Source organism: Geotrypetes seraphini, chromosome 6, assembly GCF_902459505.1.
Source record: "Geotrypetes seraphini chromosome 6, aGeoSer1.1, whole genome shotgun sequence".
NCBI lineage: Eukaryota > Metazoa > Chordata > Amphibia > Gymnophiona > Dermophiidae > Geotrypetes > Geotrypetes seraphini.
In genome coordinates, this window is record NC_047089.1 from 39,933,611 (window position 1) to 39,950,097 (window position 16,487).

General features: G+C 44.2%; 1 protein-coding gene across 5 annotated transcripts in view; it reads left to right on the forward strand.

The window, feature by feature from the left end:
• Positions 1-16,487, forward strand: part of RNF17 (ring finger protein 17) — a 510,797-nt gene that overhangs the window by 28,262 nt on the left and 466,048 nt on the right. For all 5 annotated transcript variants that reach the window (XM_033948471.1, XM_033948470.1, XM_033948472.1 and 2 more), the window contains exon 5: positions 9,248-9,309. In XM_033948471.1, coding sequence (XP_033804362.1) covers positions 9,248-9,309 — 62 coding nt within the window. The remainder of the gene's footprint in view (positions 1-9,247; positions 9,310-16,487) is intronic.

A 16,487-nucleotide genomic window follows, 5' to 3' on the forward strand; every position in this document is an offset into this window, starting at 1 on the left:
TTATATCAGACACAACTTATAAAAGGTAATATTAAAGGTACTATGGCTGAATCAATAATAATTGTTTTGCCTAAGCCAAATAAAGATCCTACTTTGGTTTCAAACTACAGGCCTATATCTTTGATAAATGTGGATAATAAACTTTTGGCGAAAATTTTGGCTTTGAGATTAGCCAAAGCTCTCCCACATATTATAGATATGCATCAAACGGGTTTCGTTGCTAAAAGACATTCCTCTAATAACTCTAAATTATTGTTTCATATGTTAAATTTATAAAAAAAAATGGATGAACCGACTTTTACAGTTTCATTGGATGCAGAAAAAGCGTTTGATAGGGTAGAATGGAATTTTATGTATCAGGCTTTAGAATGGTTTGGTATAGGTTCTGGATTTATACAAATGGTAAAAACTTTGTATAGCTTCCCGATTGCAAGATTAAATATTAATAATAAGATATCTGATGGTTTTCAATTGCAGAGGTGAGTTAGACAGGGTTGTCCTTTATCTCCTTTGTTATTTGATGTTGTATTAGAACCCTTATTATTAGCAATACAGCAAACGAGGGAGATACAAGGTATTCCATATTCAGATATGGAATATAAAATTTCGGCTTATGCTGACGATATTTTACTTTATTTGAGAAATCCAGTCTACCTTATCTTCTTTATTGGAATTAATTGATAAGTTTGGCAAATTTTCAGGTTATAAAATTAATTGGAATAAATCTGAAATTATACCTTTAAATATTCATTGTGTAAAAGGATTATTTGACACTTTTCCATTCATATGGAAAGAAGAAGGATTTAAATATCTTGGCATTCAAGTTAAAAATACAATTGAAGATACTGTAAAAGAGAATGAAAAATATGTATTAAAAAAAGTTACGGAGTTATATGAGCAATGGAACCCATTACATATTTCTTGGTGGGAAAGAGTTCAAACTATTAAAATGATGATGTTACCTGTAGTTTGCTACCAAATGAGTATGATACCTATTTATTTTCAGGGGTCCTTTTATAAAAAGCTTAATAGCATTTTAACAAAATTTCTTTGGCTTGGTAAAACACCTAGAATAGCTTTAGTAACTTTGCAAAAATCAATTAAGGAGGGAGGGGTAAATTTTCCAAATTTCTATAGGTACCATCAAGCCTATATTTTACGTCAGGGTATGTATTGGATCCTCCCAGAACTTATGGATAATGCACCAGATTGGTTATATTTAGAATGGCGCCTTATGTTTCCCCTAAATTTAGTTCATTTACCAAGTATTAACATACCTAGAAGATATAGAGAAAATAAAATATTAATGGATACTTGGAAAACATTGAGGTTTATTGATAAATTAACACCTATCCCAATAAACAAATCAACTAATCAATCTATATGGATAAACTCCAAGATCAAAATTGGCGGAGCTCAAATCCTTTGGAAGAACTGGATTATTGCAGGCATTAGATCTCTAGACGATGTTATTTCAGAAGGTAAACTGCTGGATTTTTCACAATTGCAACATAGATTTGGTCTTAATAAAACACAAAGTTTTAAATGGTTGCAATTGAAGCAGGCCATTCAGGTTGGGTTCCCTGAATGGAAAACTTTAAATAATCAATATAGTTTAAAGTTCTTATGTTTTCAAGCAGACTTCCTAGGACATCAAGCCGCATTGTGGTATAAATTAATATCTAGATATTTGAATAAAAAACCAAAAAATGGTCTAAGAGATATTTGGAGCATTGAGATTAAGCATCAAATTAATGCATCTCAATGGCCACTAATTTGGTCTTGGAGAATAAGATGTACAGTGTCAGCATCTATGAGACAAACTTGGTTCTTTTTATTACATAGAGCTTTTTGGACCCCTACACGTTTGCAAAAATTAGACGGGATGATGCGGTATACAAACCTAAGGATTAGATTAGATTAGATTAGACAGTTCTAAGTCCAATAAATGCTGGCACTGTAATCTGGAACCAGGGACATTAGATCACTTATTATATCATTGTCCCTACATTAAAACTTTTTGGAATTCAATTTGGCCACAAATTAATAAATTGATGGAAAATCATATTTCAATATCATATGATACAGTATTATTTGGAATGATGATGAGGAAAAAAAGTCAAATTTCACCAGAAAATAACAAGCTTTTATTAATTATGACAGGAGTTGCCATTCAGCATATAACCAATAACTGGAAGAATTATAATAACCTAAATTATACATTTTGGTGGAATACAATTTGTCATATATTCAAAATGGGAAGAGCAATAGCAATACAAAGAGGGACATATATTAAATTTATAAAAATATGGGGGCCATTGACAAAATATTGCAATGAATAAACAATAGAATTTTTCTTCTTCTTTTCTTCTTTTTAATAATTTTTTAGTGACACACATAGAGGGGAGGTAGTGAAAATAATGTATACATAATATGATATAATATGATATATAATATGTAATATATGAATGAAAAGTAATAGAAGGGTGGGGGGAGGGAGAGGGAGAAAAAATATATTTAGAACATGATGTATTAGATATAAAAGTGATATTGTATATTCATCAATTGTATTTTAATAGTTTGTTCACTTTATGAAAAATTTGAAAATAAAAAATAATGGGAAAAAAAAAAAGATCTCAATTCTGTGTTCTCTCTGATGAGAGATGGTAACTATTATCCCAATTCATTATCATAATAATAAAACCCTAAGCGCACATTCGCACTCCTATCTGCGTGATCCGTGCTCTGTAACTCTGTGGCTTCGCATGCGCAGTAGAAGGAGTCAGCGGTGGTTTCTTCTGCGCATGCATAGGCACCTTAAAGCAAGGACGCACGAAGGCGACTCCCTCCTCCCGCCCTCACTCTGTCTAACAGTGGTGTCAAACTCATGGCCCCCCAGATACTGTTCTGCGGCCTGCGGTCTAGCCGGCTCCCTTACCCTTGCTGAAGTTATTTTTAAGTTCAAAGCCGCCTCCTCTTAGGAGCCGTACCTACGTCGGAAGCCTTTCTGATGTCATAGAAACATAGAAATAGACGACAGATAAGGGCCACGGCCCATCTAGTCTGCCCACCCTAATGACCCTCCCCTACCTTTGCCTAGTGAATAGAACCCACGTGTCGATCCCATTTGGCCTTAAAATCAGGCACGCTGCTGGCCTCAATCACCTGCAGTGGAAGATTATTCCAGCGATCACGTCGGAGAGAAAGCTTCCGGCACAGGCGTGGGTTGTGAGGAGCTGCGGTGGCAGCTTTAAACTCAAAAATAACTTTGGCAAGGGTAAGGGCGCTGGCCAGAAACGCTGCTGCACAGGGAAGTGGGGTGGGAGGAGGGAATGCTGCTGCTGCACAGGAAAGTGGGGGGAGGGAAATGCTTCTGCACAGAGAAGGGTGGGAGGAAAATGCTGCTGCTGCTGCACAGGGAAATTGGGGAGGGAAATACTGCTGCACAGGGAAATGGGGGAGGGAAATTCTGCACAGGGAAATGGAGGGGGAGGGAAATGCTTCTGCACAGAGAAGGGGGAAGGAAAATGCTAATGCTGCTGCTGCTGCACAGGGAAGTAGGGTGGGGGAGGGAAATGCTGCTGCTACACAGGGAAATGGAGGGGGAGGGAATGCTGCTGCACAGGGAAGTGAGGAAAGGGAAATGCTGCTGCACAGGGAAATGTAGGGGGAGGGAATGCTGCTGCACAGGGAAGTGGGGGGAGGGAAATGCTGCTGCTGCACAGGGAAGGGTGGGAGGGAAATGGAGGGGAAGAGAATGCTGCTGCAGCACAGGGAAGTGGGGTGGGGGGAGGGAAATGCTGCTGATGCACAGGGAAATGGAGGGGGAGTGAATGCTGCTGCTGCTCAGGGAAGGGGGGAGGGAAATGGGGCCAGGGAGTGAACTTGCTTTGCTTTGGGGGAGGGGTGTGCTAGGGGGCAGGGAGCAATCTTAATTTGCTTTTGGGGGGGGACAGAAGGGGACCACGGAGAAAGACAAAGGCAGGCAGGGGGCCATGGAGAGAGAGACAGAAAGACAGGCAGGCAGCGCATGAGAACGAAAGACAATGGGCAGGGAGAGTGATAGACAGAAAGAAGGACAGGGAGGTGAGCCTCTGGTTATTTGGGGTAGTGGGGGTGTTGGTAGGTTGGGGTTTACCAGGATTTGGTGAAGGGGTTTTTTTTTGTGCTCCTTATGGCGCCTGCTAAAAAGTCTGGTTCCTGGGGAGGGAGGGGTGGTGGAGCTCGGAGGGGTCGTTCTGCAGTGGTGGCAGAGTCTTGGGCGGACCAGGGAGAAGAATTGGCGTGGCAAGGAGGAAGGAAGGCTTTGAGGAGTCAAGGAGGAATGCAGTTGCGGCGGACCAGGGAGGAGGAATCGGCGTGGCAGGGAGGAAGGAATGCAGGCTTCGGTGCGGGAGAGAGGAAGGACAAAGCCTGGAAGGCAGTGAGAGAGAGGGGCAAGAACTTGGGGACATAGGAAGGGAGGGAGGGAATAGAAAGAGACAGTTGTTGGGCCTGAGGAAGTAAGGAAGGAAAGAAAGAAAAAGAAAGTACAAACCATCTAGTGCAGGGGTGCCCAATACGTCGATCACGATCGACCGGTAGATTGGGAAGGCAACGCGAGTCAATCGCATTCCTCTCCCCGATGTCAATTCTGACGTCGGAGAAGAAGTTCTGGGCCAGCCAATCGCTGCCTGACTGGCCCGGAATTTCCTCTCTGACGTCAGAATTGACGCCAGGGAGCGGAATGCTGGTCAGCACGACACTTCTGCAGTGAGACCTTGGAGCGGCGGTGGCTTAGGGGCCTGTTCCCCGATCGTGGCGGTGGCTGCAAACCTAGTGGCTTAAGGGAGGGCAGGGAGAAAAGAAAAAAAGGGGGTAGGCAGGGAGACGGAAAGAAGGGGGGCAGGGAGACAAAGAAAGAATGGAAGCAGAAAGGGGGAGTAGGGAGACAGAAAGAAAGGGGGCATGAAGAGAGAGAGAGAAAGAAACGGAGGCAGGAAGACAGAAAGAAGGGGGCAGGGAGAAAGAAAGTTGGGGGAGAGAATGAGTTCTGGAGTAGAGGAAGCATACTGGAGGCTGAAAGAAGGGAAAAAATATTGGATGCACAGTCAGAAGAAGAAAGTGCAACCAGAGACTCATGAAATCACCAGACAACAAAGGTAGGAAAAATGATTTTATTTTCAATTTAGTGATCAAAATGTGTCCGTTTTGAGAATTTATATCTGCTGTCTATATTTTGCACTATGGCTCCCTTTTACTAAACAGCAATAGCTGTTTTTAGCGCAGGGAGCCTATGAGCGTCGAGAGCAGCACGGGGCATTCAGTGCACCTCCCTGTGCTAAAAACTGCTATCGCGGTTTGGTAAAAAGGGAGGGGGTATATTTGTTTATTTTTGTATGGTTGTTACTGAGGTGACATTGCATAGAGTAGTCTGCCTTGACCTCTTTGGAAAAACCCCTGGAATATGAATGATGATTAACGTTCTCTCTACCTTTCAGTGTGCTTTGTGTGTGTTGTTTTTTTTAAAAATTTTATTGTTGGTAGATCATTTTGACTTGGTCATTTTAAAAGTAGCTCGCAAGCCCAAAAAGTGTGGGCACCCCTGATCTAGTGCAACCAAAAATCACCAGACAACAAAGGTAGGATTTCAATTTAGTGATCAAAATCTATCATTTGTCTATTTTTCTAGGGGGCTAGGTTCAGAGGCACATTTGGTTCAGAATATTTTTTCCTTGGTTTTCCTCCTCTAAATCTAGGGTGCGTCTTATGGTCAGATGTGCCTTATGGTACATCCCAGAGTACTGATCGAATTGAAAAATGAATGTGCAGATCTGTTGGTAATTTGTAATTTATCTTTAAAATCCATCATGTTACTGGAAGACTGGAGGGCAGCCAACATAATGCCAAATTTTAAAAAGGGTTCCAGGGGTGATCTGGGAAATTATAGACTGGTGATTTTGACATCAGTACCAGGCAAAATGGTTCACACTATTTTATAAAGAACAAAATTACAGAGCATATACATATAAGCATGGAATAATGAGACAAAGCCAGCATGGATTTTGTCAAAGGAAATCTTGCTTCTCCAATCTGTATTTCTTTGAAGGAGTGAATAACATGTGGACAAGGTGTGCCAGTTGATATTGTGTATTTGACAAAGTATCTCGTGAAAGATTTCTGAGGAAATTAGGAAGTCATGGGATAGGAAGTAATTCCTATTATGGACTAAGAACTGGTTAAGATAAAAACAGAAAGTAGGGTTAAATGGTCAGTATTCTCAATGGAGAATGTAAATAATGGGGTTCCCTGGGGTCTGTATTGGGACCTCTACTTTTTAATATATTTATCAATGATCTAGAGATCGGAGTAACTAGTGAGAAATAAATTTGCTGATGACACAAAGTTGTTCAAAGTAGTTTAAATCACAAGAGGATTGTGAAAAATTGCAAGAGAACCTTGTGAGACTGGGCATCAAAATGGCAGATGATTTTAATGTGAGCAAGTGCAGAGTGATGGATAAGGAAAGAGGAACCCAAACTATAGCCATGTGATGCAGGGGTCTAAGTTAGGAGTCATCACCCAGGGAAAGGACCTAGGTGTCATTGAGGTTACTTTGAAGCCCTCAGCTCAGTCTGTGGCAGTGGCTGAGAAAGCAAATAGAATGTTAGGAATTATTAGGAAAGGAATGGAACAGATGAGAATGTTATGCCCTTGTATCACTCCACCTTAAATACTGCACCTTAAATACTGCATGCAGTTCTGGTCATTGCATCTGTAAAATATATAACAAAATTAGAAAAGGTACAGAGAAGGGTGATGAAAATAATACAAGGATGAGATGATTTCCTTATGATAAGCTAAAGTGACTAGGGTTCTTCAGCTTGGAGAAGACTGCTCAAGGGAGATATAAGAGGTCTATAATATACTGAGCGAGTATAATGGGTAGTTATTTGAATCTCTTGTTACTCTTTTCAATAATAGGACTAGGGGGTATGATGAAGCTACTAAGTAGTAGATTTAAAACAGAAAATTTCTTCATTCAACATGTAATTAAACTCTGGAATTTTTTGCTAGAGAATGTGGTGAAAGCAGTTAGTTAGGGTTTAAAAAGGGTTGGATAATTTCCTAAAACATGCATAAGCCATTAAGATGCAGCATCATAAAATCTGTTTAACTCAGGGGTCTCAAAGTCCCTCCTTGAGGGCCGCAATCCAGTCGGGTTTTCAGGATTTCCCCAATGAATATGCATTGAAAGCAATGCATGCACATAGATCTCATGCATATTCATTGGGGAAATCCTGAAAACCCGACTGGATTGCGGCCCTCGAGGAGGGACTTTGAGACCCTTGGTTTAACTCCTTTGGATCTTACAAGGTACTTGTTACCAACCTCAGGTCACTGTTGGACACAAAATGCTAGTCTTGATGGACCTTTTATTGTCTGTCCCAGTATGGCAATTCTCATGTTATCAAAGTTGCAGTTTAATTGCTGCCAGTTCAAATAAGTAAGTACCTAAGCTTGTGTAAATGTTTTTAGCTGCTTCATGAGTTATGGTCTGTAAAACCAAAGACCAAGTATTTCATAAGTGAGCTACTTCAACATATAACACTGTTATCCCAGGTCAAGCAGGCAGCATATTCTCACATGTGGGTGACTTTATCCATGAATCCCCGGTATGGACAGCTGTAAAAGTGCATCGGCACTTTAAGAACTTTAGAAAGTTTGTGACTGACCGCACCTTCCTGCCCGACGTAGGCGTGTGGCTCCTCAATTCTTAGTTTTCTGCAGAGCTAAGAAGTCATGCCCACTCTCTCCTGCTGCACTAAACTCCCTGCTGTGACCCAACCGCCCCCACCCCTGCTTTCAAGTTACACCCCTTCCCCGTCTCCGCTGCCATCTCCCCCTTATCTCAAAATAGATCCGGAGGGATGTGGACATCCTCCTCCCAGCTGCTGGGAGGGGCCTTAAACAACTTGGACCAGTCAGAGCCTCAGATCTCTCCCTGGTGCATCCCAAGATGCTCTGGGGAGGGGAAGGCCCATTTTAGATGATGTAGCAGCTGGGAGGAGGGTGGCCATGTCTCTCTGGATCTATTTTGAGGTAAGGCGGAGGGGGGGTGGCAAGAGAGGGGTTCACTTGAAACTGGGGGAAAGTGGGCATCTCTCCTACGGGGGGCGTCAGGTCATGGTGGGGAGTTTAGTGCAGCAGGAGAGAGTGGGCATCTTTCCTGATGGGGGTGTGTGGTCAGGATTTTAGGGCAGCGGGAGAGTGTTCATCTCTGCTGCTATTGTGTGTTTTTTTTAATTTTTCAGCGCATGTACCCATCGCTATCACCAGCGATGGGCACATGCATATTTTGCAAATATTCTCTGCTATCCGCCAACCTCATTTGGATGCGTGATTTATTTTTTTGAGAATGTCGTTTTTTTTTTTTTTTTTAAGATTCGCTATCAAAATGGCTGCGTTAGCAGACCATCACTTTTTAATGTGGGTTTTTGAGAATCCTGCTCTGAATTGGGATAGTGATTACTGTCTCTTATCTCAGATCTTAATTCAGTGAATTAGGTTTATATCAGGTGCTTTGATTGAACCCTGGTTTCTAAATTCTCTGAAGCTTATTGCTCTTCCCTTCCCTAACGTTTTTCCCTTATGTTCTTTACTATTTTAAATTGTATTTCTGCACCTACCCCTTCCTTCTGTATCAATTAATTTTGTCCTGTCAGTCATATTTATATAATTTGTTCCCCTTTGATTATTGTAACTCAATATTTTTATCTTTTGTACATCGCTTAGAAGTCGATATAAGCGATTAATCAAATACATATTAAACTTGGAAACTTGTTCTGTGTCCACCTGCTGATAGATGGGCATAGCTCTATTTGTCTGGACAGATGTGTTGAAAAAAACCACAAGAAAAATAGCAGGTAGGGACTAATTTCTCCTTAGGTTGGCAAGGTTTCAGTTCTTACATGTGACGTGTGTGGTGTGGTTATTTTTTTTTGGGGGGTCCCTTTTTTGAGGATACTAGCTCTGTAGTGTTTGGGCTGTTCAGCGTTTTCAGAGGCAGCAGTACTATATTCAAGTTCAAGTTTCAAGTTTATTAAAAGTTTGTTGTACATGCAATGTCAAGTTAATAATGCTATGGAAGTAAGTTGTAAGATAAAATTTTAAGATAAATCTTTGAATAGTTAGCTACTACTGAATTCTGCAGTATTTGGGGATAATGCCCTTGTGTATTGGTCTATATCTTGTGTTTATTTTATAGATTCAGAAGATCTGCTGAGCAGTACATCCATTGACAAAGATACCACTTTTTGCAGTTCTAAGGTAATTAGGATTCTAAGTAAATGGGTAAAAAATAAAAAGTGAAATCTGAATGTTGCAATTCTAGTAGAATCGCATGTTTGGTAGCTTACATAGTTTATTTTAAATATTGATGGATTTACTACATGAAATCTTAGGATATTTCAGCCTTTAATTCTGTAGTATTTAGTTGAACACTTGAGTTGAGGATAGCTGTGGGTGATGCAAATCTCAACTGGGATCTTGCTATTGCTGGAAAGAACCCAGATGATTTTCCAAGAGGTGATCATGAGACCCCACTCATAAACATTCACACACAATTCAGATATCTTGTATTAACTGCTTTTTCAGTTTGTCTTTTTTTTTTTTTTTTTTAAACTGATGCTTTAGTTTTCTATTTCGGTTGTTAAAGGGTTGGAAAGCTTTTCACTATCAGATTTCTTAGAAATCTATGTGCTAAATTATATATCTCCACTGTGGCTGAAAAGGAAACCAGGGGGTTCAAATGCTCCCTTACCTTCAAAATGGAACTATCTGTCACTGACCACACCAAATGTATTAGTTACCTAAGAAAAGAATCTTGACACATTCTTATCTAGTACAGGAACCTTAGTGTACAATCTCACTTTGTACAGGGACTAGTTGGTATTGTGTATCCTGGCCTGCCAGGAGCTGTAGGAAACGTCAAATTATAGAAGTCTTGACTCCTACTATAGCATGCTTCCTGGATCTCAGTTTTGTATTCCTACATGCCAGACTGTAGGAGCTTATCTATTCTGTTCATTTTTCATTTCTAAATTTTCAGTACTTTATTTTGGATAATTTTTCGTGGGTTTTGCCCTCGTGCTGTGGAGGGTCCCTGCGGAGACATCCTTACAGCAGGAGATGGCAGACTCTTGGAGAAAGTTTGCTTCTTTGGGAGGGGGGTCCTTGCTCCTGCAGTAAGCCCCTTGGATTGCCTGCATGTCAAATCGGGGCTCTGGGATCGAGAGCTAGCTCACCCCAGGTTATTCCGCTAGTGGGTGGAGCGCAGACTGCGCGGTTCTGTGAAGGTGTGTCCGGGATCAGGGCCAGACTGCCTGCCTCTGCCAAGTGGTGCAGCGTCTGGAGGTGGTGGTCGCTGACCATTGTGGTCGGGCAGGCGGGGCAGTCAGAAGATCTGAAATCCTACTGCCGCAGCTTCAGATCTCCCTACATGCTGTTTCATCATTGCCTTCCATTTCTCCCATACAACACAATGGAACAGTGAGTAACAGCTTGCTAGCCTGGTTTGGCGATTTTGGGGGTCCTCAAAAGGGGATTTTGGTGGGTTACCTGCATGTGCTACTCCTCCCCACCTCTAAAATTGTAAAATCACCGTTTTCCAGGGGTTCCTGTTCTTTTCCCAGGCTGTTTTAGGGCAAAATCGGCACCCATGGCAGCCATCTTGGATTTTCCCAATTTGAATAAAACTATATTTTTTGCACTTAGAGCTTCGTTTTTGCTCAGATTTCTCACATGGCTTCCTGAGGACATGTTGGCATGGATTCATGCCTCGTTTGCAGCTGATGGATGGATGATTCGCAGTCAAGTTTCATGTGCGCCGCTGCCTGCGAGGGGGGCGAGGTGAGCACGGATGCAGTGCCTTCCACATAAGGGAGTCCCTTTTTGGGTCCTCTGCCTCAGTTGCCACGAAATTCGCACTGGGGGATCCTCAGAAGAATGTTGACAGCGTTTCGATGAAACGCAAGCGTGGTTCCAGGGAGAAGTCTCCATAAGTCTTCCAAGCACTCTTAAGTCTGAGGCGCAGAGGGCGGCTCTTGCTGCGGAAGACCTTTTCTCCCCGGAATTTGTGAATATGCTTTATCAAGCATACTTGGTTAAAAAGTCCATACCTGTGGTATACTGAATTATCCCAGGACAAGCAGGCAGCATATTCTTGACTGATGGGTGATGGCACCGACGGAGCCCCGGTATGGACAATTTTAGAGTGATTGCACTCTAAGAACTTAGAAAGTTCTAGCTAGGCCGCACCGCGCGTGCGCCTTCCCGCCCGACGGAGGCGCGCGGTCCCCAGTTTCTTAGTTTCCGCGGAGCTAAGAAGACGCATGTTTTCCAACGGCTGTTGGAAAATCCTTTTTCGCCTTCCCGCTCGCGTATTTTTTCCTCATGAACCTCTTGTTCTTTTTTTCTTTTCTTTTGTTAAAACAAAACAAAAAGTCCATTTTTTTCGACTTTTTTCCGTCGGTCCCGGCGGGGCCTGTTGGCACCATCGAAGCCTCGGGCTTCGATTTTGCTACTGCCGTTTTTCCCTTCATGCCCCCTTCACCGGGTTTTAAAAAGTGTCAGCGGTGTGCACGCCCTATTTCATTATCCGACCCGCACAAGTGGTGCCTTCAGTGCTTGGGTCCGGATCATAGGGCTGCGACGTGCATCCGCTGTGCTTCTCTTCAAAAGAGAACTTTGAAGAATCACCAGATTCAACAGCAGCTTCTTTTTGGTGCCGCTATGGAAGTTCCACCGGCATCGACTCCGACATCGGCAACTTTCTCAAAGTTGGCACCGGCGCTTTCAAAACCGCAAGATACATCTTCGATGTCGCACCCCACAGGTAAGCCGGCTAAGAAGCCATCCCCTACAGTTCCCGGCCCGCCAGTCGAACATGCAGTGAGCCAAGTGCTACAGACTGCGCGCCGGCCTCGTAAATGCTCCGCTCCCATAGAAGTTTCTGCCTCTTCATCGGCATCGACTTCGCCTGAGCGTCGAGCTGCACCGCAGGTACCGAGTAAGAAAAAAGCGGTACCGGTGCCATCGGGACCATCCCTGGATGAGCGTATAGCATCCATTCTCCAGGTCCAGCTTAAGGAGCAGTTACAACACCTTCTCCCGGCTCTGCTAACTCCGAACCTTCCAGTGTCGGTACCCACTGAGCCTGCCGTACCGATCGTCGAACAGCCTATTTTGTCGGCATCGACGTTATCAGCACCGCTTAAATCTGCCTCTTCCATGTCTATGCCTGTTCTGTCGGCAGAACCTAAGTCTCTACGTCGAGCTGTTCACTCAGTCTCCAAGCCGGTACCGCCTTCTGACACCCGTACCGCTTTACATTCACCAGGTACGGTGTCGATGCGTTCTGGCAAATCTGTACGTAAAAACAGACATACCGAATCCTCTACTCCTTTATCTCAGGGCCGCCTCCCATCGGTACGAGACCCTGATTTATGGGATGATTCAGAGGACCCCTCTCGGTACCAATGATGACTTTTCATCGGATGAGGCTGACCCATCTGTGCAGGATCCTGCTAGTAACAAGCAAAAAACAAAAGGAATTGACCCCAAAATATCCACAAAGAAGAAAATCCAGAGAAAACCAAAAAAACTCTGTGGAGTGACGATGTTCCTAAATGGACTTTGATACTTTCAAATAAAGTCCATTTAGGAACATCGTCACTCCACAGAGTTTTTTTGGATCCTGCTAGTAAGCCAGAGCACACTTCCTTCACTATGTTTCTTAAGGAGATGTCAGACACCCTTTCAATCCCATTAGAGTCTGATTCTAAAAAGTCCAAGGCATTCCTTGATGCTTTGGACTTTGACCAACCTCCTAAAGAATTTTTGAAATTACCCCTTCATGATATCTTAAGGGAAACTTTTTATAAAAATCTGGAGACTCCTCTCACCATTCCAGGAGCTCCAAGAAAACTGGAATCGCTTTATAAAGTTATTCCCATTCCAGGGTTTGACAAACCCCAGCTGCCACATGAATCTTTGCTGGTGGAGTCAACCCTGAAGAAATCTGCAGGCTCCAGTGTGTATGCTTCTGTCCCTCCTGGCAGAGAGGGCAAGGCTATGGACAAATTTGGTAAATGACTTTATCCCAGGACAAGCAGGCAGCATATTCTTGACTGATGGGTGACGGCACCGACGGAGCCCCGGTACGGACAATTTTAGAGTGATTGCAATCTAAGAACTTGGAAAGTTCTGGCATGCCGCACCGCGCACGCGCGAGTGCCTTCCCGCCCGACAGAGGCGCGCGGTCCCCAGTTTCTTAGTTTCCGCGGAGCTAAGAAGACGCGTTTTTTCAACGGCTGTTGAAAATTTTTTGACTTGCCTTTCCGCTCGCGTAAACCTTTTTGGCTTTTTGCCTGTTTCCTTTTTCTTTAATTTTTGTAAAAAAAAAAAAACAACAAACTTTTCTTTTTTTAGTCAAATTTGGCTTTTCCCCTGCGGGGCCTTCTGCCACCATCGAGGCCTCGGCCTTCGATTTGGCTGAAGCCGTTTTTACGTTCATGCCCCCTCAGCCAGGGTTTAAAAAGTGCCAGCGGTGTGCTCGGCCTATATCTCTCACGGACCCACACAACTGGTGCTTACAGTGTTTGGATCCTGAGCATCAGGCCTCCACCTGCACCCGCTGTGCCACACTTAAAAAACGAACCTTAAAAAATCGCCAAATACAACAGCGATTACTGTTCGGTGCCGAAATGTCCGATCCCGTTCCATTGACTCCGGCTTCGGCACCAGTTCAGTCGGCACCCTCTTCTTCGACGCCGCGCAACACCGCACCGGCGTCCCAGCATTCAGGTAAGCCGGCTAAGAAGCCTTCCCCGCTGGAGCGTCCTCCGGTCTCGAGTGCAGTGAGTCCAATCCTGCCGACTGTGAGGCGCCAGCGGAAGCGCTCCGCCCCTATCGAGGTGAGTCCCTCGACATCGGGCTCCTCATCTCCGGGGCGTCGAGCGGCACCGCAGGTACCGCAGAAGAAAAAGGCGGTACCGGTGCCATCCCTCGATGACCGTATTATGGCCATTCTCCAGGTGCAGCTCAAGGAGCAATTACAACAGCTCCTTCCAGGTATCATGGCACCGAACCTTCCGGTGCCGGTCCGCACTGAGCCGGTGCTGATAGTGGAACAACCTGTGCTGTGTGTATCCACTCCTTCGGTACCGCTTCACTCGACCTCATCGGTATCGATGCCAGTCCTCGCACCGGAGCCGAGAGCTCAACATCAGTTGGTGCAGACTTCGGCACCAGTGCCACCGATTACATCGCCTGGCTCGGTATCGATGAGATCGGGTAAGTCGGTGCGCAAAACCCGACATGTAGAACCATCTACTCCAGAGTCTCGGGACCGTTCTTCCCATGTCAGGGATCCTGATCTGTGGGGAGATTCAGAAGAACCCTTTCTCTCTGAAGGTGAATGTTCCTCAGATGAGGATGATTCTGCTGTACCTGACCCATCCTCTAGGCATGACACTTCATCTTTCTCGAGTTTTTTGAAAGATATGTGTGACTCTTTGTCTATTCCTTTGGAGGCTGAGTCCAAAAAGTCTAAAGCTTTTTTGGATGCCCTTGACTTTGACCAACCTCCAAAGGAATTTTTGAAGCTCCCTCTTCACGACATCTTGAGGGAGACTTTCTACAAGAATTTGGAGACTCCCTTAACGGTTCCAGGGGCCCCACGTAAATTAGACTCTTTATACAAAGTAATTCCCATTCCTGGGTTCGACAAACCTCAACTTCCACACGAATCTTTACTTGTCGAATCCACCCTTAAAAAATCTTCAGGAGCCAGTGTATATGCTTCTGTACCTCCTGGCAGAGAGGGTAAAGCCATGGATAAATTTGGTAAGAGGCTCTACCAAAATGCAATGTTGGCAAATAGAGCTGGTAATTATGCTTTTCATTTTTCTTTCTACCTTAAACATCTCCTTACCACCATGGCTTCATTTGAGAAGTACCTTCCCCAACGGAAACAACAATCCTTTCACCATTGCTTGTCGTCTCTGTTTCAACTGCGTAAGTTCATGGTTAGGTCCATTTACGACACCTTCGAACTTACATCCAGAGCGACAGCAATGTCTGTGGCAATGCGTCGCCTGGCCTGGCTTAGGGTATCTGAACTTGATGTTAATCATCAAGATCGGTTAGCCAACACCCCGTGCCTAGGGGATGAGCTTTTTGGGGAATCCATGGACTCGACTACTCAAAAGCTCTGCTCATGAGACACGCTGGGATACCCTGCTTAAAAATAAGAAAAAGCCTCCCCCAGCAAGGCCTTTTAGACAACAGTCAGCCTATCAACGCCGCTTCACAGCTCGCCCATTGCCAGCAACAGCTCAGCAACCCAGACGTCAGCGGCAGCAACAACGTCAGCCTCCCAGACAACAGCAGCAACAGCAGCCTGTGAAGCCACCTCCACAGCAGAAGACACAGCCCTTTTGACTTAATTCTCCAAAGTATAGCCAGTACTCCTATATCTGCTCTCCTGCCTCAACCTATAGGAGGTCGTCTTTCTCTGTTCCTCAGCCGGTGGGAAGTTATCACTTCGGACCAATTGGGTCCTCAACATCATCCGCCACGGCTACTCTCTCAACTTTCAGACTCTTCCGCCCCAAAACCTGCCAAAAGAGTCTGCTTTGAACAGTCCTCAATCTGCCCTCCTTATTCAGGAAGTCCAATCCCTCCTCCTTCTGAACGCTATAGAAGAAGTTCCTCTAGATCAAAAGGGGCAGGGATTCTACTCCCGTTATTTTCTAGTACCCAAAAAAACAGGAGATCTCAGACCTATTCTGGATCTTCGCGATCTCAACAAACATCTGGTAAAGGAAAAATTCAAGATGCTTTCCTTAGCCATTCTTTATCCTCTTCTCAATCAAGACGACTGGCTATGCTCCCTCGATCTCAAAGAGGCATACACTCACATACCGATCAATATAACCTCAAGACGGTATCTTCGCTTCATGATCAATCATTGTCATTACCAATACAAGGTGCTGCCCTTCGGTCTTGCTTCCTCTCCAAGGGTGTTCACCAAATGTCTTATTGTGGTAGCTGCTTTTCTACGCTCTCACCACCTTCAGGTATTCCCTTACCTGGACGACTGGTTAATCAAGGCCACATCCGCTCAAGCAGTTCTCCTGGCCACCAACCAAACCATCCTGTTTCTACGAATACTGGGATTCGAGATCAATCTACCCAAGTCTCATCTCATCCCCACTCAGAGACTTCAATTCATTGGAGCGATGCTGGACACTCTCCTCATGAGAGCATTCCTACCATCCAATCGTCTTCAGACCCTTCAGTCTCTATGTCAGCAGGTGCTTCCACAACATTCCATTTCGGCCAAACAAATGATGATACTCTTGGGTCACATGGCATCCACAGTCCATGTCACACCCCTCGCACGTCTTCACCTGCGCACTCCTCAATGGACCCTTGCTACTCAG